Source organism: Trichosurus vulpecula, chromosome 4, assembly GCF_011100635.1.
Source record: "Trichosurus vulpecula isolate mTriVul1 chromosome 4, mTriVul1.pri, whole genome shotgun sequence".
Classification (NCBI taxonomy): domain Eukaryota; kingdom Metazoa; phylum Chordata; class Mammalia; order Diprotodontia; family Phalangeridae; genus Trichosurus; species Trichosurus vulpecula.
This window is the reverse complement of record NC_050576.1, coordinates 185305502-185329472: the sequence shown is the minus strand read 5'-3', so window position 1 is coordinate 185329472 and position 23971 is coordinate 185305502. Positions and strand designations below refer to the sequence as shown.

Sequence of the window (23971 nt, the reverse complement as noted above, 5' to 3'; positions counted from 1 at the left end):
TGAAAGATGAAAGGTCAATTATAAAACTTTAGCCTTATACCAAAGTGATGCCTAGTAGCAAACAAGAAAAATGCTCAAAAGAACATCTAAGTAGCATTTATGGGAAGCATTTTTTGGTAACTACAGAACAATATGGAGCCTGACTGGTGATCTATCTTGAGACAAAATGCCCTGGTCTCTGAACCATAGTCGCACTAACACTGACATCAAAAAAAATATTTTAATTCAAAGTTTTGAGTACCAAATTCCATCCTTCTCTCCCTCCCCTCCCTCAACAATGACATTTAAACAACTTAAAACACATTTCTTTTCCCCAAGTATCAAGTACCAAGTTAGAGTTGTCTTTGTGCACTACGATCAACACAGAAACAAATAAGTACGATTTTCAAAAGAAACTGGAGATTCTGACCACTTAGCATTTATAGTTTAATAAAAGGACATAAATCCAACTAGGAGAAGCCTTTCTAGGCAATGTAAAATACTTAATGCTTCAGTTTAGATAATTTATTTGAAGAAAATAAAATTAAAACACTACATTCTAGGTTCTTGTTTCCTTCCGCTTTCCCTCTCCTTGCCAACTCCTGAATCAGTAGTATATGTAAGGGAGGGATTACTACCTTGTTAAGATCTCCGAATGCAGAACTATTTTGGTTTTTATTTAACTATCTTAGTCCTTCTAAAATGTACCCCAAAGCAGCTCCTAAAGAGTCTCCATCTGGTGTTATCTACTGAGCTGCCCAGGTGATGTACCTGGCACCAAAATGTTTTCTAGAAGAAAAGTGTTCTAGAGAACTGAGCAGGAATATTTCCTGGTATCTGACAGCAATCTTTTTCTAATGAAATCTCAATTTATCTGACAACAGATGGAAAAACTCTGGATTTTATTGGTCTTGTCAGAATCTTAATCATACCACTTTCACCAGCCTTAAATTATCAAAAGCATCCAAGGTGATACCAATATCAATGAACCATCTAGTATCTAAATTTCTCTACTGATCTGTATTGACAACACTGGAGAGCTATTTTGACACAAGAGATCTCTGGATCAGGGCCAAAGAAAAAAAGAAGCGAATAATCCTTCAAGCTTGCATTAAAATTAAGATGAAAAAATGTTGAGTAGCAGCAAACATTTGAATAATGGCTAATTTCTAATATTAACTTCCAAACTCCCACAATGTGATCTCAGAATAGTCATGTAGAATTATCAATATTTTTCATAATTTAATCATTCAAAAAGTTTTGTTGAGGGCCAAAAATGTTTAAGGTACTATACTAGTCAACTATTGAACAATATGGCATTTGGGAAGGACTAAAGCACTCTACAAAGTTATTTTATTTGAATAAATTGTCATGACTTTGCAGCAGGTGAGGGACATGACGTGAGAAAGTTGCTAAAATGATGCTAAAAATCCTGATGAAATATGGATAACTGAGTCATATGCACATTTCCAAATATACATCTGTATATATGTGTGTGTGTATCTACATCAGAAAGCTATTGTGACTTACTAAAGAAATATTCTAATGCTATTTTTCTATGAGTTTAATTAAATTATTATAGGTTTTCCATGAAGACTTCACCCCTTGATGCTTACCTTTTAAGAAAATATTAAAATTATTCTGAACTTTACTAAAGTTCAAATTATTTATCTTGCAGCTTCTAATAATAGCCTATTAATTGTTTGATTATGAATTCCAAACTGTGTCCTACTAATATTTCCAAACATCAATGTAAAAATCAATGTAAATCCTGGGAATTTTAACAAGTTATCACTGAGCAATACAAGTCTTAAGCTTGTTTTAATCCCATTAGAGTCTACTTTTAATCAACAAAAGATGTCCTAGGAAGCATTTCTCCAACTAGAATTTTTGGAGAGGAGCCAGAGTTTTTTCCTCAGAGATCCTAACTTCAAAATGAAAGAGCATAGCTTATAATTAAATCTAAAAACTTTTGATGGCAGATGTATATAGTTCATTGTGATCTCTGCAAAGTTCCTGTGTAAATGTTCATTCTTTAGTGCTTCCTCCCTTAAATTACCTTGTTTTCAAAATGGTACTCATTTCCACTGATTTAACTTCCTAAAATTTTTAAGTTTAGTCACAATTCAGATGGATGACAGCATTATTTCTGAATTCTCAAATCATTCTTTAAGTCAGGACAGTGTTTAAAAAATTCTGCTCTCAACTTCACAGAATAGATCTCTACTCAGTCTTCTGCTTTCCCAGTAGGAAATGTGGGCACTAATGGAGAACAAAATATCAAATCCTAGAATAGAATCCTGTTCTGAATTTGCCAGCTGCCAACAAGGTTGGTGGCTGCCAGCTGCCAGCAAGGTCTATCTGTTGATATTTCTTTTCATCTTTATAAAAGCAAAATTATCGAATTATCATGCTCTTTTGCTTCTTGGTTGTTTATTTTATCCCAAATTGCTATGGTTAAAAGAAAAGAAAGAGGAATCAAAAATGAAGGCAAAGGCTTAATGAAGAAGAAATGCTCTCCTATCAGTTGTCTAATACCATGGACAACCAATGTTGCTATGGCCATGGACTATTAACCACTATTGCTGAGAATATATAAGCGGTGGTCTTTTTTGATGACACATATTCATCACACTTTTAATGCTCTAGCACCACAGGTAATGCCATATGAAATGGAAAGCTATATATGTAGCCTACATGAAGTATCAACGAAGGTGTTCCTCTAAACCAAGGGTTCTTGCCCTTTTTCTTACCTGTTTTTTCATGGAACTTGTGGACAGTCGGCTGAAACCTAGGAACTTCTTCTCAGAATAATATTTTAAAGTACAACACATGGGATTACAAAGAAACCAATAATACTGAAATACAGTTAGCAAAATATATTTTTTAAAAACCAAGTTCACAGACTCCAGATTAAGAATGCCTGGTTAAAATGCTTGAAGAGTAAGAATAGAATACTTTCCCACAAATAATTCAATCATTCATTTAAGATGAATGACTGCAGTTGTTCTGAGAATACTCCCAGAAAGAAATTCTATATGGGAGATAGGAAATGCACTATTTGTTCTCCCTTTTCACAGAAAGTAAAACTGAGGTACAGAATATGACTTTATTATCTGGCTTTATAGGAGCATTCATTCAAAGCTGCCTCTCAAAACTACAGCACTTCTAAGATCCCAAACTTTGAAGATTTGACTCTCCAACCACAACCTCCTATTCCTTTTGCCTCTCCCACTCTCTTCCTCATCTGTCACCACACCCCAAGTCCCTTGGCTCATCCTCTGACCCATCTCTAGTTTCCTAGTCCAGTGTCTCTACTGTTCAGTTCAGTCATTTTTCAGTTATGTCTGACCTTCATGACCCATTTTGGGGGTTTTCTTGGCAAAGATAGTGGATGATTTGCCATTTTCTTCCCCAGCCCATTTTACAGATGAGAAAACTGAGGCAAACAGAGTTCAGTGACTTGCCCAGGGTCACACAACTTGTAAGTGTATGAGGCCAAATTTGAACTCAGGTCTTTCTGACTCCAGGCCTGGCGCTCTATCTTCTGCACTACTTAGTGGTCTCTACTATAGCTTTCCTTTTATTTATACACAGGAGCTCCATCTACAGGGGAGTGACCCCATGGACTGCTGCTAAATTATTCCCCTAGAGTTCTTTGCACTCCTGACCTTCCACTATTCCAGACCTGGATAATCCTCACCATACGATTACTCTGTTCCCACTTGAGTAGTGCCAAGTGTCCAAGACATCATTAAGTGAAGCTGGTTTCACCCAATACACCCTTCTGATAAAGAATTTCATTTGGGTCCTTTTGACTGCTGTATAATATTTCTACTCTATAATGACTGACTTGCTGTATCTCAATCACCATGGAATCTATTCCAGACCTTTTCTTAGCTATTCAAACTCTCATTTGCACCCTCTCCCTCCACACTTAGAGTATTTAGCTTCAAAAGCACAAACCTTCTTAGCATCAGCATCTAGTTTTTCTCTAATCCTTTCTGATGTTTACACCTTTGACCTTTATTTTTACCCTAGATCTAATTTCCCTCCTATCCTCCCCAGGATCTTACTGTAGGCATCTGCACCTCCTTTGTTTCTGCATTTACTAACTCTCCCTCTCCAGTGGTGCCTTTCCATTTGCCTACCAGCTTACATAAATCTCCTTAATCCTAAAAAAAAGAATGAAAAAAGAAAGTTTTTCCTTGAACTTTCTACCCCATCTGTTATCCCATTCTTCTCCACCTAACATTAAACTTCTTCTAAAAGCTATACATACTCCATGCCTCCACTTCCTTACTCTTCACTTAACCCCTTGCAATCTAGCTTTAGTCCTGATCTCTCAAAAAGCACCAATAACTTCCACAGTCTTTTTCAGTCTTCTCCCTCACTAGTCTATTTACAGCTTCTGACACAGGCAGCCACCCCCTACCCTTACTCCCCATCCTCTCCTCTCATTAAACATCACACTTTCCAGATTCTTCTCCCACCAATATAATGTCTTCTTCTCTTCTTTCTTTGTTCTCTTTCAAACCCCTTAACATGGGCAGGCCCCAAGGATCTGTCCTTGGTCCTCCTCTCTTTACCCTCTATATTCTATCCCTTGGCAATCTCATTCACTTTCAGGTGGTTTCAACTACCACCTTCTATGCAAATGACTCCCAGATATATCGTTCTAGTCCCTGACTCTGCTTCTGAGTTCTAGCCCAGAATCTCCAACTGTTTTTGGAACATCTCCACTTAAATGTCCCACTGGCATCTTAAACTCAATGTGTATGAAACTAAGGTTATTATCTTCTCCATGAAACCTGTTCTTCTTTCTGACTTGACTATTTCTGTCTGTGGCACCATTGTTCAACCCAGTCTCCCGTGGTCAAAAACCCCGAGTTATCCTTGACTCTTCCCTCATCTCTCATATCCAGTCAGCAGCCAAGGCCTATCAATTCAACCTCCACTACATCTTTCCCATCTGTACTGAAGCAGCAGGGTACAAAAGGAAGAATGTTGGATTTAAAGGGAGAGGATCTCAGTGCAAATCTTAGCTCTGCTACTTATTACTTATTTGAATTTGTTCGAGTTACCACACTTGTCTGGGTCTTCATTGTCTTATGTAATATGAGGTTAGAGTAGAAGACTTCCAAGGCTCCTTCAATAATCACATGAATAATCTTTTAACAGGTTTTTCTGTCTCCCCTCCCCTTTCTCTTCAATCCATCCTTCATTTCCCTGCCAGAATCATCTTTATTATAGTTAGGTCATTCTTTCATGCCTACAAGAAATGGCATAAAAGCTATTATCCAGGAGCTTATGATCCTCTCAGCTTCTTTTCGGAGGCAGGAAAGTCATATAACAAGGAGAGGTTAACAGATGAACAACCCAAGTGGCAATGTTAAAAGAGCCAGGAGAAGGTCTGCATGGCTCCTTTATGCAGGATTTAGAAGAGAATGTGGACAAGAGTCAAAATCTGGTAGAAAGTGTCAAAGGGTTGGAATGTACTGTTGGAAGCAAGACTCAGCAATGCAGCCACCAACTCACTGAAATATTCATTTATTAAGTATGTTTGGATCTACTCACACTAATCCTCTCCTCAAAGATCTTCCCTTGGGTCCCTCTGCATATGAAGTTAAAATGCTTTGACTTCCAATCTGACACCACCCTACCGCCTTTCCAGCCTTATTCTTATTCTCCTTTGCTGTCTCCCCTAAAACTGACTATTGAATTCCTTCCTTTCCTTTGAAGTCCAACTCAAGTCACTTTCTCCAATCCCAGACTTGTGATCTCACAGAATAGTTTGTTTTGCAACCTTCTAATATCCTTATTATACAATACTGTGCATTATAGTTATCTGTGTTTGTATCTTGTCTCCCAACTAGACTGTAAGCATCACAAAGGCAGGAACCCCATTTATCTAAACTTTATATCTTCCTCCTCGCTCTGCACATAATAAGTGTTCACTGAATTAAGTGATTTATCAAGGTCACAATGTTACTGTCACAATTGGGAAATAAAAAGTTCTCTTGCATTTATTTCAATGTATGTTTTCCCTGCCACTGTAACATAATTTTTTTAGATATTTAAATGATATTTAAAGTTCTCTCTAAACATTAGGATAATCATTATGACAGCAAGCACCATTAAGTGTCATTAAATTTCTCCCCCCAAAAATTATATAACTAATCTTTATTTGGGGGCTAGAAGACATTAGTCAAGATACAACAGATCTACTTCCTCAAGGACATTATTCAGACTATAGGATCATAAATTTAGAGATGAAAGGAACCTTAGAGGTCATCCAGTCCAATCTCTTCATTTTATGAGCAAGCACAACACCAGAAGAATGATGTGACTGGCCTAAAGTCACACAGATAGCAAATGTCAGAGGTTGGATTCAAACCCGGGTCTCTGACTCTAAATGCAGAACTCTTTCCACTTTACCCCTACTGTTTCTTACATAGCCCAAGTAATTCTGGTCCTTTTTAAATAACATTTTCTAGTATTTTTCTCTGCAGGAAGTCTCTAGAGCAATGGTGCTGAACCCTTTTTTGTTCACAAGAGCCCTCTGGTCATCTAGTAAAGCCTATTGATCCCATTTCATAATAACTTTTTTTTAAAGCATAAGAGAAAATACATAAGATTAAAAAGGGAACCAAAAGGGAGTGAAAATAGAGACGTAATTTTTTTCCTATCAAAGCTGACAGATCCCCCTGAAACCCATCTACAGACCCCTTGAAGGCCTATGGACCTCGAGCCAAGAAACCCTGCTCTAGAGGAAACTATGGATTGTGGGAGACAATGGCAAAAAAGTCCAATTCTAGGGTGGCTTGGCAACTTCACAAATGCCTACCCTATCCTACCTTTCCCTACCCTAAAATTTTAGGAAAATAAAGGTACTACTTTCATGCATACATGTGTGTATGTATACATGTACATATGTCCACATATGTCCATATGTCCACATATAAAAGTTCTTCAGCTTCAAGATAAGTTGCATGTGTGTATATGCATACACACATGTGCACATACATGTATACACAGTATAACAAAAGTCTTAGTGAAGTTTTAAGATATTAAAAAGCTTATATACCTTATCTATATGATATATAACATATGTATTATATAGAATATGTACATATATATACACACATATATATAAAACAGTGTTATATAATATATGTGTGTATACATATTATTGGAGGGGCAGTTTAGCTTAGTGAATAGAAAACTGGCCTCAGAACAAAGGAGGCCTGGGTTCAAATCCTGCATAAGACACATATTAGCAGTGTTACCTTGGACTAGTTAATCTCTTACTTTTCTAGGCAGCTACCTAAGTTGCAGAGAAAATGCCAACCTGCATTGGTAGAGGGGACTTCTTTATCCAGGAGCTCCCTATATTAATGAAATGATTGGCCCACTTTTTACCAATTATCTCTGTATATTTATCCCTAAATAAAGAAGTTAAGGAGTCTCAATGATATTCAACACATACTTGTTGAGTACCTACTATGTGCAAGGAACTATACCAGGTAGTAAGCAGGAAGAGAATAAGCATTTCACATGTCAGAGCTTTGTTTCAAAATGTCTGAGCTAAAATAATTTCAATGGTGGAAATGCTAGATGGCAGGGACACGTTTTTAATACATTTTTATAACTTTCTTTCAACAAGTTCTCCAGTTTTCTCTCTTTGTCAAGTGAGAGTAAATGAAAGTATCTTTTGAAAAAAAATATCAGCAATAATCTTTTAAAAACTCCAATGAAGACTATATTTCCAAATATATAGAAATTTGTAGAACATTAATGTTGTGATTAGTGCATGCAGTCAATTTTCCCACATTTAAAAAAGTTTCATATTCAAAGTTACTTTATCATTTCTATGCTGCACTAATTTAGGCAATTATAGGAAATTGCTGAGGACTTATACAAGGAACTGTGCCAGACAGAGGGAAGGGAAAAGTTATATCTGTATCAGTCACAAATTGAACAGGCATTACCTTGAGATTTTTCTCACCCAACTAAATAAAGAAATTATTCTCAATGATATTTTAACCAAACCAACCAAAACTTATATTCAAGCTGACATTTTAAGCTCTGTCTCAAATCTTAACTTTTTTTTTTACAAACTTGGACCTACTATTTTAAAAAATATTTTATTTTTTCCAATTTCATGTAAAAAACAATTCTGACATTTTTTTATGTTTCAAATTCTATCGATCCCTTCCCCATCCCCTCATTGAGAAGTCAAGCAATTTTACATAGGTTATACATGTGCAGTCATGCAAAACATATTTCCATATTAGTCATGTTGGACCTGCAGCTTATTGGACATAGATGTTGTCGTTTTTCCAGAAAAGGAATGGGTTTCTCCAGACCATCAAGTGTGGTCCGAAGGCTTCAGATGATTTTCCAAGTGGTCTGTGGTTGTAGCATCTCCTATATTAGAATACATTTTTGCTTCTCCTGTATGATTGAACAATGAGATACTTGTATATGATCTACTATTCTAGTTAAGAGGAAAAAACCAGAAACTCACAATTTTAAAATAATTTTAATATAAAGCATCTTCAAAGCCGGGAAGACCTGGGTCCAAAGTCCTGTCTCTAACACATACTGCGTTTATGACCCAGAAAGAGTCACTTAACATCTCAGTATTCTAGGCAACTCTCTAAGACTAGGGTGCAGAAAAGGTACCCCAACCTGCACTGGTAAAAGGAGTTTCCTCACCTTGGAGTTCTCCATAGTAATAAAATCACAGGTCCCATTCCTATCCCTATCCCGATCCCTATCCCTATAATAAAGTGGACTTAACACACACAGAATGAAAATAATCAGTCTATTTTTGATGATTCCAAAGTTACCTTACTGGTTACTATGAACATACTAAATGCATATTAAATGTAGGAACTGAGGTAGGTGCCATGTTATATAGTTATAAAGTTATGCAAAATCTGATCCCTGCTCTCAAGAGACTCACAATTCAGTGAGGGAAATCAGGTGTACGTAAATCTCTACTATAATAATGCAGTAAATATCTATGAAAAGTACTAAATGCTATAGTACTGTGGCTGGGGAGGGGGGAAGAGTAATTTCTGGCTCGGAGGGTTGGGGTCAGAAAAGACATTGCAGATAAAACAGTATTTGTGTTGGACTTTGAAAGGTGGATAAGATTTTGATTGACAAATGTGGAAGAAAGGTCTGAACCTTCCAAGTAGAGGAAATGATACAGATATGAGGAAGAACAATGCCCGGGAATGCAAATAACCCTAAGAAGCTGAAGAGGGATAGAATCTGAAACTTTGAAAGAAAAAAAAAAACTAATGTAGGAAGGTATAGAAAGATGAGGCTCTAAAGGTATCTTGGGGCCCATCTGTAGAAGAATGATGACATCTATACTTCTGGATCTAGAATAATTTTTACACCAAACCAAAGAACTGAGGAGCCACTGGAGGTTTTTGAGCAGGGGAAGGCAGAATCACAGCAGCCTTTTCAAAAGACAACAAGAACCTATTAAAGCTTTAAGGTCTACAAAGTGCTCCCTTCCCAGGAACTCTGTGAAATAGGCAGGGTAAATATTAGTAACCCATTTTTCTGATGAGAGAATAAACTGAAAAGTTAAGAGGCTTAACCAGAGTCACATAGCTGTGAGAGCTGAGATTTGAACCCAAATCTCTTTACTAGGAGTCCTACACTCAGCTCTATGATGCTACCTTACCGCATACTAAGAGCAGGATACCAAATGCTTCAGAAGGGATGGAGTAGGTGATGTTAAATCTAGGCATAGGATGACTAGGTCCTTAAATAGAATGATGAACCTAAGAATGCTTCAGGGTCATCCTTATGGATATCAGTTATTACTGGTCAGTACTATAGGTGGCAAAGTAGATAGAGTGCTAGGCCTCGAGACAAGAAGACCTGAGCTCAAGTTTGGCCTCAAACACTTATAAGCGGTGTGACCCTGGGCAAGTCACTAAACCCTGTTTGCCACAGTTTCCTCATCTGTAAAATGAACTGGAGAAGGAGATGGCAAACTGATCCAGCATCTTTGCCAAGAAAATCCGACGTGTGAGACGCGACTGAAATGACAGAACAACAAAAAAACTACTGTTGTAAAGGTGCGAAAGGATGCCTCAGCAGACTCAATGCACCCTGAAAATTACCTAGTTGAAGTAATTCCTCATATTAGCTTTTTTATTCATCCTTTGCCTCTTTGTGTGAAAGACTGAAGAATAACTGATTATTTGAGTTTCTGAATGTGTAGGCTATGACATCTATACTTCTGGATCTAAAATAATTAATAACACACGTATATAGCACTTTAAGATTTACAAAGTGTTTGAAACACTTTGAAGCAATTTTAATTTTATTGATATTTTTATTTTCATATAGTTTTCATTCACAGATATATTGTTACCCTATACAGCCTTCCCTTGTAACAAAAAAGGAAAAAAAATCAGTTCTGTATAACTACGCAACACATCAACCTAGTTGGGTTGTATGTGCCATGTTCTACATCCACAGTTCCCTGCTTCTTCAAAGAATGGAAGGAGGTATATTTTCACATCTTTTCTTTAGGGCCAAGCTTTATCATTATAATTACACAGCTTTCAGTCTCAGGTTTTTTGTTTTTCAATTAACATTGTTATAGTCATTGTCCACATAATTTCCAGGTTCTGCTTACTTCATTTTGTATCAGTTCATATAAGTCTTATCTGCTTCTCTGTATTCTTCATATTCATTGATTCTTAGGCACAATAATATTATATTCATGTACTACAACATTCCACAACTGATGGACATCTACGTTGTTTCTAGTTGTTTGCTACTATAAAAAGTGCTGCTAGAGATGTTTTGGTGCAAATGGGATCTTTTTTTCTATTTTTAACCTCCGTGGGGTATATGACTAACAGTAGAATCTCTGGGTCAAAGGGTATGAATATTTCAGTAACTTTCTTAGCAAAATTAAAAATTGCTTTCCAGAACTGTTAGACCAATTCACAGCTCCACCAACACTGTATTAGTATGTCTGTCTTCCCACCGCCCCTACAAAACCTACTATGTCTCTTTTTGGTCATCTACATCAAAACCTCCCAGTTAATTTTGCTGTTCAATTCTCTTGTTATTAGTGAATTGAGATCAATCTTTTATGTGGTTGTGGTTTGCATTTATTTTTCTCATAATAAGTTTGTAAAGTATTATCATTTTTATTTTACAAATGAGGGAAAATGAATTCTGAGATATTAAGGAGTTTGCTTAGGGAGGGCAGAACAGATAAAGGGCTGGACCCAGAGTTAGAAAATGTAGATTCAAATCCTGCTCTAGACACACTGACTAGCTCTTCTGACGACAAGTAAGTCACTTAACACCTCAGGGCCCTGGGCTCCTACGCTGTAAAATACGGTAGTACAGTGAAAAGGGCATTGTCCTGAAGTCACAGGACCTGGGTTCAAATTCCACCTGTGATACTAATCATGTGACTGTGGGCAAACCACTTAACCCCTCAGGGCCCCTATCTTCTCATGTGCATGATAAAGAGGTTGTCCTCTGAGGTCCCTTCAATGTTAGAGCTATGAGCCCATGATGATAAAACTAGTAATGTCTTGGGATTGTGGTGAGGAAAGTCCTTTGTAAATCACCATGTAAATGTGAGTAACTATTAATACTGCTGTCATCAGGCTTTGAACCCAATTCTATTGATTCCCACGCCCAGTTCTCTCTTTCTATTACACTTTCTTTTTTTTTTTTTTTACATTTTTATTTAAAGTTTTGAGTTCCGAATTCTATCCTTCCCTCCCTAAGACAGTAAGCAACCAGATATAGGTTATACATGTGCAATTATGTAAAACATTTCCATGTTGGTCATTTTGTGTAAGAAGACTCGAATAAAAGAAAAAAAGAAAGAAAGAAAGAAAGTGAAAAACAGCATGCTTCATTCTGTATTCAATCAGTATCAGTTCTTTCTCTGGAGGTAGATAGCATGCTTCATCATTAATCCTTTGGGATTGCCTTGAATCATTGTATTCCTGAGAATAGTTAAGTCGTTCACAATTCTTTATCGAACAATATTGCTGTTACTGTATACAACATTCTCCTGGTTCTGTTAATTTCACAATGCATCAGTTCATGTAAGTCTTTCTAGGCTTTTCTGAAATCATCCTGCTTGTCATTTCTTATCCATTACAATCATATACTACAGCTTGTTTAGCCATTCCCCAATTGATGGATATTCCTTTGATTTCCAATTCTTAGCCACCACAAAAAGAGCTGCTATAAATATTTTTATACAAATAGGTCCTTTTCCCTTTTTTAGATGTCTTTGGGATATGGACCTAGCAGTGGTATTGCTGGATCAAAGGGTATGCACAGTTTTATAGCCCTTTGGACATATCTACTGCACTTTCTACTACATGCCCCTCACACCAGGGTTGGGCAGGCCTAAGGGGACAGGAGATATCCTTCTCAACTATAACTGTCCTCAAGGTGTTTATAATTTAGAGTTTTTCATAACTTTATATTTCACACAGCACCTGTTACAATCCCTAATATATAGTAGGCACTCATTTGTTGAATTAAGAGAACGTTATAATCATCAATGACAATTTATGTTCACATTTCAATTGTTTTAGCTTGCATACACATAGTGCTTTAAGGTTTGCAAAGTGCTTATTTGATCCTCACAAGGTAGGTGCTATTGTTATCCCTACTTTCCAAATGAGGAAACTGAGGCTGACAGAAATTAAATGACTTGTTCAGGGTCATAAGGCTAGTAAGTGGCTGAGATGGGATTTGAACTCAAGTCTTCATGACTCCAACTTCAGTTGTCTGCTAACCATTAATTGGGTATATAAATATGAGCTAGAATGACAAATAGCAATTTTTACCCAAATGATGTGATAAATAAATGTTCTTTTTAAAAGTTAAGACTATAAAACCAAATATAGTCTCCTTTGAGCACTCTCTAACCAATAGCATGCAAATGGGAGACAAACGGATGGAATTTGGAATTTGGTCTGTGGCTGTGGAAGAGGGTAGATTTTTCATTTGGAGCTAAAAGTTTGGTGTGGGAATCAGAACCGAAATTTCAGTGCTATCAACATGTATTGTGACAGCATAAAACGTTCCTTAAATTCAATCTCCATCTTTATTCAGAAGTTAAATTGTCTTACAAAATGATAATTCCAGTACCAGTCCTACAAATTGTTTTAAAGAGGATATGCATAATTTAGAGGTTTTTTTTTCTTTTATTCTACTAAATGAGTCTGTAAATCTACCTTTAAGGTAAGAGAGTTGTTTCCTGGAATGAATCATAGAATATAAGATTCATTTAACCAAAATGCTATTTGAGAGCACTATGAGGTACAGAATCTTAGCCTGCCTGTTAGGATGCTGGAGTTCTACCCTTGTCTTTCACTCTAATCAGCTGTGACTTTAGACAAGACAAATAACCTCGAGCAGCCTCACTGAACTCAATGACCTCTAAGCAGATATACCAGGAAGAGTACTGAATTTGGAGTTAGAAAAGACGTGCGTCACCCTGATTATTATGGTTCAGTTGTTTTTCCATCCTGTCCAACTCTCCATGACCCCATTTGGGGTTTTCTTGGCAAAGAGGCTGGAGTGGGTTTGCCATTTTCTTCTCCAGATCATTTTACAGATGAGGAAACTGAGACAAACAGGGTTAAGTGACTTGCCCAGGGTCACACAGCTAGGAAGTGTCTGAGTTCAGAGTTGAACTCCAGTAGATGAGTCTTCCTGACTCTAGGCCCAGCGCTTTATCCACTGCAACACCTAACTCTGCCCATGTCACCCTGGAAAAGTCCCTCAGTCATGCTAGATTTCAGTTTTTCACTGATAAAGTAAAGAGATCATAAGATCATATATTTAGGGCTAGGATGACCCTTAAAGGCTAGCAAGTGCAAATTCCTAATTTTTACATTTGAGGAAAGTGAGGCACAGAGAGATTAAGTGCCCAGGGTCACACAGCTAGTAAATTTATGAGGCTGGATTCAAACCCAGGCCTTCTTGACTCTAAGGTTAGCTCTCTTTATACACTATCCCACGCTCCCTCTCACTAGCTATATAATATAGAAAAACTTAGAGAAAAAAATATATAGCTTAATAGAATGACTTACATATTTACTGTTCTCTACAAATGATACATCCCATAGTGGTTCACACAATGACAGTTACAGGAAACTGTTCTGATAGGTCAAATATCCTGATAAGAGTTAATAATCACTATTTGTTACAAAGAATCAGGTCAAACATATAGCAAGCAGGAAATGAACAGATTCTGCAGTAACAGAGAACTCTGAAATAAAGCAAAAAACATTCCTTTTTATCAACTGTAAGAATGAAACATGGTTTTCATAAGGTGGAGAATGGAGAATGGCTGGGTTGCTCTGGGATAACAAAGAGAACAGAACTTTTTTTTTTAAACACATAACCAAATAATCAAGAGATGTATATTTTTGCAAAAAGAACAGCCAATTTGGGATGTGATAGGGGACTCTATGAATAAAGTAAACCTAGACAATTCAAAACTCCTTTTTAGCCAACATTTTGTTGTCTTCCTTCATCAAAACTTTGACTAAAGCTTTTAAAAGATCAACAAATTAATATGTATCTTCTTGCTCAAATTTTTTCAGTAGAGAACTTATAAAATGAGTTTGCTTTTCCTTATTGCATAGATTGCCTGAAATATGATAAAGAAAAGTCAAACTATAGCAATTACTTCACAGAGCTGTTCCGAGTTTCAAATAAAATCATACATGTTAAGTATTTAGTTGAATTTTAAAACCTACATAAAACAGATGTTGTTAGCAATCCTAAAGAGTAACCATGAGCAAATACACATTTGGCTGCTTTATAATAATTCCCAACTGGTATCAAGAGTCAGAAGACATACTAATTGTCAATTAATTAAAATAAGTAAACAATATCGCTCCATAAAAGTTAGCTAATCATTTCTCATATCTTATATAAGGATGAGATTCATATACAATATTTTATAACATTAATTCCTCACACAAAGTTAACCACCTCAGATTCTCTAATAATTTTGTTCAGTTAGAGAAATAAGGCATCAACTTAGACTTTTAAAAAATATAGTAAACTCTCTTAGCCAATATTACTAGGAAATGAGGTGTACTGACAAATCAAATATTAACAAAAAAGTTACCATTATGTGTCAAATGTAAACTACCAATTTTCAGATAATTAAAATACAATAAAAATTAAGATCATTTAAAAATGATTTTCTCTTTATTATTCAAAGGGCACTTATGGATATCTTTATAATACCCACAAAACATAGAATCCTAAACCACCTACGAAACGGTTTGCTAACTCTTTAAAAACAGGTAGCTAGTGATTATCAGTGGGCAGAGCATAGGGCCTGGAGTTAGGAAGATGTGAGTTTAAATTAGCCTCAGACACTTACTGCTGGGATGCTGGGCAAATCAGTTAACGACTCTCAGACTCAGTTTCCTCATCTGTGAAATGGGATAGTAACACCATCTACCTCCCAAGCTTCCCGTGAGAGTTAAATGTGATGATGTTTGTAAAATGCTTATCAGAGTACCTGTAGTAGGCACTACATAAATACTAGCTATGAGATAACAATTTAACAGATGAGACACGAAAAGAATATGTACTTAATTGAAGATCTGACAATGACCACTTGTTTCTAAATAAGTGATGATGTACACAATTGTATTTTCAATAGAAAGGTTATAATGGAACAAGCTTTATTCAGATATTCAACAGAAGAAGCATATGTCATTTGTATCGAACCATCCAAACCAAATTTATGGGCAGGTCAACATCTGATCAATATTTGATCCATGCTTTTCAGGAGTAACATTTTCTTTAGTCTTTACGGATGTGAAGAAAATGGGTGTTTTGTCATAGAATAGTATTCTAGCCAAATAATGGAACAAAATGTTTAGTGTTAATGGTGGCACTTTTTCCATACCATTTAATGTTTCTAAATCATCTAAGTATTCGTTGAATGATTATATTCTATGAAATGATGGTTCTAATGCCTATCAATAAAAATCTCTACTAAAAAACATTATCCTCTGAAATAAACTGAAGTCCCACTAGAACTTCCCTGGAACTATTTGTGGCTTGTTTTAAAGCTCCTTAGACCTAGTTCCTGATCTTACTTCATTTTAGCCTTCATTCAGTCTCTATGTGGTATGAGGGAAGAGGAAATCTCCCTCAATAATCTCAATCTCTCTCTCTCTCTCTCTCTCTCTCCATACATATATACACATATATGTATATATGTACACATATGTATGTATATATAGGTGTTTATATACATGTACATACATATATCAAAATTCCAAATAACTAAAGATTAATCTTCTATCAACTACAACTATTTAGAAGAGAGGGGAATCCAGATATTAAAAACACTTCTTAGTGTTTCTGAAGATAGCTGTTATAGATTATGCTGAAAGGACTTTGTAATTATAATAGCTAGCATTTATATAGCATTTACTATGTGCCAGGCACTATGCTAAGTGCTTTACAAATATTATTACCTCATTTGATCCTCACAACAATCCCATTTGACAGATAAGAAAACTGAAGCAAACAGAGGTTAAGTGACTTGCCCAGAGTTACACAGTCAGTAAGTGTCTACGGCTGGATTTGAACTTAAATCTTCCTGACTCCAAGCTTAAGAGAAGGCCCTTAGGTACTCATCCAGGTAGATGCGGAAAATAAATCAGTATATTAGAAACCAGAGAACACACCAACATCAACCAAATGTGACAACTGACAGCAGAAGGAGGAGAAAGAAGAACTATAAAATGCAGACAGAAGAACTAATACTAATAAAGCACAAACTGGGTCCATTTAGTGAAGGAGCAAACACTGTTTTATGGCTCAACAAACCCTAAATGGGATCAATACTATATCCCAAAATGCTAACACAAGCTAGCAAAACTGTTATCTTTATGATTCTTTGTCACTAAGAAATGATTAAATTATTTTCAACATACGCTAAAAGAGATGTCTCAAGTGTTTTAGATGCAAAATCTAAAAAAAGGTTTAGCATTAAAAGGGTGGACTTCAGTTAATACAGTAAAATTACTTAAATGGAATGCTTTATTTAGATTGAAATCAGATAACTGATGTAAAAAAAATCCAAAAATTGATTATGTAAAAAATAACTATAAAAGGCACTCCTAATTCAGTAAAATATAAAATGGCCTTTGGAGGAAGATATTTAGGGCCACAAATTTTGATTAAGGATAAATAAAGGATTGATTTATAATATGCATTAATATCCCTATATTAGTGTGTCAACATTTGCACTTATCATAGGATCATAGATTTAGAACTGGAAGAGCCTTTCAAGACCATCAAGTCTAACACCTCTCCCCACCCCCACCCAATTTGCTGATGAGGAAAATGACACCCAAGAGTATTTAAGTGATTTGTCTAGGGTCGTGCAGCTAGTAAGCGTCTAAGACAAGATTTAAAGTCAGGTCTTCCTGACTTCAGGTCCAGAGTACTATTTGTTCAACCTCTTAGCTGCCTTCAAAAATCCTCTTTCATCTGATTCCTCCAGTACAGAAAGAAAACAAATAACTATGCATATTTCTAAATTTCAAGTATCTTATCTGCACTCTTCAGGCACAAGTTCATAATAGGAAAGAGATATTAAATTTGCCATCATGCCAAAGAATGGACAGGAAAAACGTAATTCAATGCCATTCTTTTAAGTGTCTCACATTAGAAAGAGGTCAAATCCCAATACATAGAAGTAGGATTAAAATGTCAGCATACATTATTTTACCTATTAAAAAAACTGAGAGCCACATCAATCAGTGGTGAGTGCCCACAGTGAACTAGGTGGCACTTACTCAACTCTGCCCTGCCCGCAACAAGCTTGCACTTGACCAAGTCAAATATATCCCATCTTCTTTTCTTGTGGTGTTTTTGGTTTAAGTTTTTGGTATTCATTTGTTACAACGGGGTTTTTGTACAATTAATGTTGTACCTAACCCTTGACATTTCTAAACTCAAAACTCAACACAAGGTCATTTATTTCCTACTTCATTATTCTACTTAATAAAATGGGTACATCATTAATTTAAATCTTCATATAGCTTTTCATACAGCAACTTTGACTCTTTACTTCTTCCTTGTTTATTCACTAAAAATCCCTTTTAGGAGATAAGTATCCTAAATTCCATCATTCAGACAAATCTGTTTCTTCTCTTCATACATAATAAATCCACTGTTATCAAAATGTAGGAAGCCAACAAACCACCTCAGTCATATGGACTTTTCAGGTTTCCACAAGTAATGAATGAGAAGCAACACTGTTAAGGCTGGGAAAAATCCAATTTCAGTCTGATAAATCCATAGGAACAAATTCTTAAAGTGACAAAGTCCTTCCATCTGAAAAGCACCTAGTCGCTGATTTTAAATATTTTAAATAGACTTTTTAAAAAATAATTTTTCTCACAGTCTAGATTTATTCCTTTGTGTTTCTAACCACTGCAGTTTTCACATGGTAAAAATTTGTGAAAATGTCTCCAGATTTTCTTATAGTTATTTTAACCCTACATCTTGATCATTTAACCCTACATTCTGATATGTTAGCAAATAAGGAGGCTATTTCACATGAAAAGACATGTATGTCCCATACTGTGATGGTCAGACATTTTAAATCTTCTATTCAACAAATCATTATCTTGGCTCACCTTCCATCATTATTGTGTTGGTTAACCTGGGAAGATATATTTACTTGGACAGAAATGTTTTCATGGATCAGGACAGCCAAGAAAAGTATTAAAAAAGATTAGGAAGAAAACTGAAAGAACCTAAGATTATGATGATTGATACTGCACCCAACTCTGCTAGGAAACAATCAATACAAGTTAGTTACATTGCAGTAACTTTCATATGTCTGAACTTGAATGCTGCTTCTAATACCATATGTATCCACATTTGACCCTCTCATTCTTAACCACCAAAAAGTTTTCATTCATACTAATAGAAATCCTTCAACTGCAAAAGAAAAATAAATTCATGAAATCCGGTATTTCATCAACTCGAGGTTTCAACTTACCTTCTTGTAAATGGAAGATATTTTGTCTTACAAATCTAGATGCTTCAAAAACCCAACCCCTCAAACGAACAGTTTCAGCTTCAGCGACACAGGCCATTTTCAAATTTTCTGAAACTTAGCTTGCTCATTTTCTCAAAGCTGAAAATGCCCATTTGAGTGGGATTTTACGAGTATCAGAGTTCAGATCTTTATAATTTCAAAGAAACACACACTAAAAAATTTTTACCAGAAAGAAAGATAGCATGTAGTTTTCTAACGTAGTACAAAATGAAAATTTCCCATAAAGTGAGCCTAACTTATTGGCAGATGCTTTGGACAATCTTGATGGGAAGAGAAAGAGAAGCTGATTCCAAGACCTATACATGCCAACAAAAATAACCCGCTTACTTTTTTTCCTAACTAAATTGCTATTGAAACAAACAAACAAAAAGAATATCTACTTTCCTTCACAGCTAGTGCTTCAAATTCGCCCAATCCAAATGGGCACTTGATACTCAAAAGGGAGTCTGCTTTGTTTCCTAGTTTTGTAACAATGGGGCACCCCACAACTTAGGGATTATTTGATGTCTAACGGGGTGCTATTTAATTTCTGACAACCTCCGTGTAAAATCAGCTTTAAGAAGACAAAAGGTCTTTGCGCCAAAGGGGTGAAAACCTTCAAATCTTTGCCCTCTGAAATAGATCATATTTACTTTCTGCAAAATAAACAGAAGTAAAACCGAGAGAAGGGACTCCCTTAACCGACGGAGTTTTTCAAAGACTCCTCAAAAGAATGAGGTTCGCCTCTCACCTTCCATCCTCCTGCTGCTTCTGGGGCTGCTACTGCTGCTGGGGCTGCTGCTGCTCCACGTGCTCCTCCAGAGTCGCTGGGATCCTGCACTGCAGCTGGCGGGAGATTCCCTGAGCAGGGACTTCCCCTCTGGATACATTCGAGTGGCGTCAGCGAGCTTTAAAGTGACAGGAACTAAGTACGACTTCTGTGTATGAGGTTAGAGCGGCGCTGGCTGGTGGTGGCCTTTTTAAAGGACTTTTATTACAAAGGGGTGCCTGAGAATCGTATATTCCTTTTAGTTTTCCCTCTTAAATGTCAAGCTTGTGAACCAAAACGTGAGCTTCTTTTTTGGAAAGAGAAGGGGTGGTGGAAGAGTGAATGCTTCTTTTTTACTTCGTAAAGGAAACAATGCATTAATGATTGAGTTGAAATAGTTGGAAAAACTCATGTAAGAAGAACTCGTGTGAATGCATAATACTGTTTTAGGAAGAGGTTTGTTTTTTTTTTGTCGATGTTGATTTGGTTTGTTTTCTTGTAACTCTTCATTCAAAGCATTTAGCTGGATATGTTTAAATAAAGTCTCCCACAGATTTCTAATATATCGCTCATTCTGGACTCCTCCTAGAATTTGTATTCCAACTTGTATTATAGTTATTTGCATAATTATCTCCACCTATCCTCTCTCCATTCCCATCTAGAAGCTACTTGAGGGCAGACATAGTGCCTAATTACCATCTTTATTCCTTAAGACCTAGCTCATAATAGGATAATGATTTATGTTTGTTAAATTTGGGTTGAATATGTCTTGGACTTTAAAATGGACTAGGAACAGATAGTCATTAGAACTCATTTGGTTCAAAATACTAAGTAATTTTTTAACCTTTCCATTTCATATATTTTATTTCTTTGTGTTCTTAACCACTGCAGTCTTCACATGTTAAAAACTGCATTAAAAAAAAACAACTAAGTACAAATTCTCCAAATGATCTATATGTAAGCAAAGTGTTGTTTTGAAAAAAGTTTAGAGGGTTGGAAATCAAGATGGTTCCTCCTGGGGCTGGCGTTGCCACTGTGTCTGGGCCTCATTCAGGCAAGCCCTTAGGAGTTACACTTGGATTTGTTGAATATTTTATACTCAAAACTATCAAAATGAGAAACCTCCAACAACAAGATGTTGGGTCTTTTTTTTTTTTAACCTAACTTTCTCTTTTATTTCAGAACTAGAAAGGCATGAAGAATTAATTTGTAGGGAGGAGGAAAGGGAGGAACTATTCTTCATATATATTAACCAAATTAATGGAGTAAACAAAATGGCAGAAAACCTATTTAACCTATTTAAAGGAACAAACTACTTAAAAATACTTTAAAAGTATTCACTTACATATATTCAATATACTAATTTAAATTGTTTTTATATGTTCATTAAAGTAGGTCTCTAAACGCTATCTGCCAACTCTTGACAAGATGTTTTAGAAAAGCAAGCTGCACGTGAGAGAGTTATAGTTTCATGTACAATCTTCTCCTTACTGTGCATATGGAAAGATCCATTTGTATTAAGTTCCAAATAAAAATGATTCGTGTTCAAAAGATGTTTTAGATCAGGGGTTCTTAACTTTTTTGTGGATATTATAGATACCTTTGGCAGTCTGGGAAAACCTATAGAACTCTTTTCAGAATATTTTTAAATGCACAAAATAAAATACATAGGATTACAAAGGAAACCAGTTATGTTAAAATAAAGATGTAATATTTTCCAAATTTATGGACTCCTTGAAATACATCAACGGACCAAGGGGTACATGGACCCTTGGTTAAGAACCCCAGTTTTAAAGTATAAGAGCTTTCTCTTATGAAATGGACTAAAACAAAATATTTGTGCCTACTTAATCACTAATTTTGAGCTCTAGAAGAGAAAGACAGATTTGCTGATCCATTAATATCTCAAGAAAAAAACCAGTATCTAATAATAATAGCTTACAATATAGTGCTTTGGGGGGTAGCTAGGTGGTACATCAGATAATGTGCCAAGCCTGGAGTCAGGAAAATTCATATTCATGAGTTCAAATCTGCCCTCAGACACTTCCTAGTTTTGTGACCCTGAGCAAGTCACTTAACCGCTTGCCTCAGTTTCCTCATCTGTAAAATGGGGAGAATGAAATGGCAAACTTCTCCAGTATCTTTGCCAAGAAAGCCCCAAATAGGGGTCACAAAGAGTTGGACATGACTCAACAACCACATATAGTGTATTAAGGTTTCCAAAGAACTTTACACACATTCTTACTTTTTCCTCACAAATAGGCCTCTGATATAAGTTTTATTATTATCCCTATTTTATAAATGAGGTGAGTAGGAGCCAGAGAAGTTAAGTGACTTGCCCAGGTGACACATGAGGTAGAATTTGAAACCAAATCTTCCTAATTTCAAGCCCTGCACTCTAAGCACTATATGACCCTGCATCTACATATTATGTCAGCATTTTTGTTTAGCATCATGAGATGCACAAACTAAAGTACACCTGAGGGAGTATGGAGTGGGAGAGAAAAGAGTAATAGATTTGGAATCAAAGGACCTGATCTGAATTCCAGCCATCTTATATGTCAACTAGGACAAGTCACTTAAGTTGTCTGGGCCTCAGTTTATTTATTTGTAAAATGATAAGATGGGACTAGGTAATCTCTAAATTCCCTTCCAGATTCTATGTGTCCCTGATTCTTATTAGGATTTTCTGAAGGGCTCTAAATGGCTTTGCCATGGCACCATCTCAGAAACAACTGTTTTCATTTATGGAGTTAAATAATTCACTTTTCTCCCCCTTCTGGGACCTCTTTGTTCATTCCATAGGCATTTATTAAAATTGACTACTATGTGCCAAACACTGTGCTAGATATATAAAGGTAAAAAAAGTCCCTGCTGTTAAGGAGCTTATATTCTTTTTGGTAAATACTATATAAATTCAGATGAGTTAATACAAATTACATACAAAGTAAGTCAAAAACAATTTGGCCTGTCATCTATTGGTCACCAAAATATTACAGAGATGAATGATTCTAAAATAAGCTACTGCAAGCCTTTATTAGACATGTGCTTTGTTTTCTTGCATGTGTAGGTGTCCTATATTTGGGACTGAAAGTTGTTAATATTAATGAGGTTACTACATTAGCAGGCCATGTCAGAACATATTCACATTTGCAGCTAAAGAATATATGTTTTGGTTTTGTGTTTATTTTCCTTTGCTCCTAAATTGTACCCAGCAGACACTCAATAATAATGAACAAATGAATAAACTTGCATTTTCTTTTAAGGTTATGACAAAATAGTAGCATCTCAATGCCTTGTTTTGGCCAGAATTTCAAAGGATAATGCCGATTTCACAGCACTGCTGTAAAATGCTCTAATTTTAGTGTGGAAAGGGGAAATTTGTTATTTGTTAGTTTCTAAAGGCAAAAATAGCACATAGAAAAGTAGAAGAGGAACTGTAAAACTTTACAGGGATGGTGTGAGGATGAATGGTTGTTTTTTTTTTTTAAATACCTTTACATTTCTTCTGCAACTGTATTTTATGCATATGTTTTAATCACACAACTCAAAGTCTATTTCTTAAAGTCTGCATTAAACTTAAAGTCTGGATTTCAAACTCTGGAGAGAGTACTACTGTATAATTAAATTGGAAGATGGGTGGGAAAAATCCAGTTTCAATGACTAGTTATTATTTTGTTCATCTCTTTCCTAGGATTTTATTCTTTTCTCCCACAAACCTAACAAAACCTATGTAATTAAAATGTTTATAATCATTTGGGAGATACTGAAAGACTGGGTATTATGGTAATAATGAGTAAAACTGGAATAACACGTTTCTGAGCAACAGAATATAAATCAGGCTAAATTTGCTTCCATCTCCTCTAGAAAAAGGGGACAGTTGAGACTGAGACTCGAATCTTGAGACATGGGGTAACCGACAAAGGGTGGGTCTGACTCACCGAATCACTTTTCACACTAACGCCACATATGCAAAATTACCACTGACTAAAATTGAAAATCACTGACAAAGGCTCCTCTTGGACTATCTGAAAGAGTCCTAGGACTGACTCGGCTCAAAGGAACTAAAACTGAAAACCCTCAATCTCACCCCA

General features: G+C 35.9%; 1 protein-coding gene across 4 annotated transcripts in view; it reads right to left on the bottom strand.

Annotated features, from left to right (window-relative positions):
- Positions 1 to 19998, bottom strand: part of IKZF3 (IKAROS family zinc finger 3) — an 84777-nt gene extending 64779 nt beyond the window's left edge. For 2 of the 4 annotated variants that reach the window (XM_036756563.1, XM_036756564.1), the window contains exon 1: positions 19860 to 19929. In XM_036756563.1, coding sequence (XP_036612458.1) covers positions 19860 to 19866 — 7 coding nt within the window. In that variant the 5' untranslated portion in view covers positions 19867 to 19929. Of the gene's footprint in view, positions 1 to 19859 lie in introns of all 4 variants that reach the window. The other 2 variants (XM_036756561.1, XM_036756562.1) reach the window with 2 other exon arrangements.
- Between the last annotated feature and the right edge of the window lie 3973 nt (positions 19999 to 23971).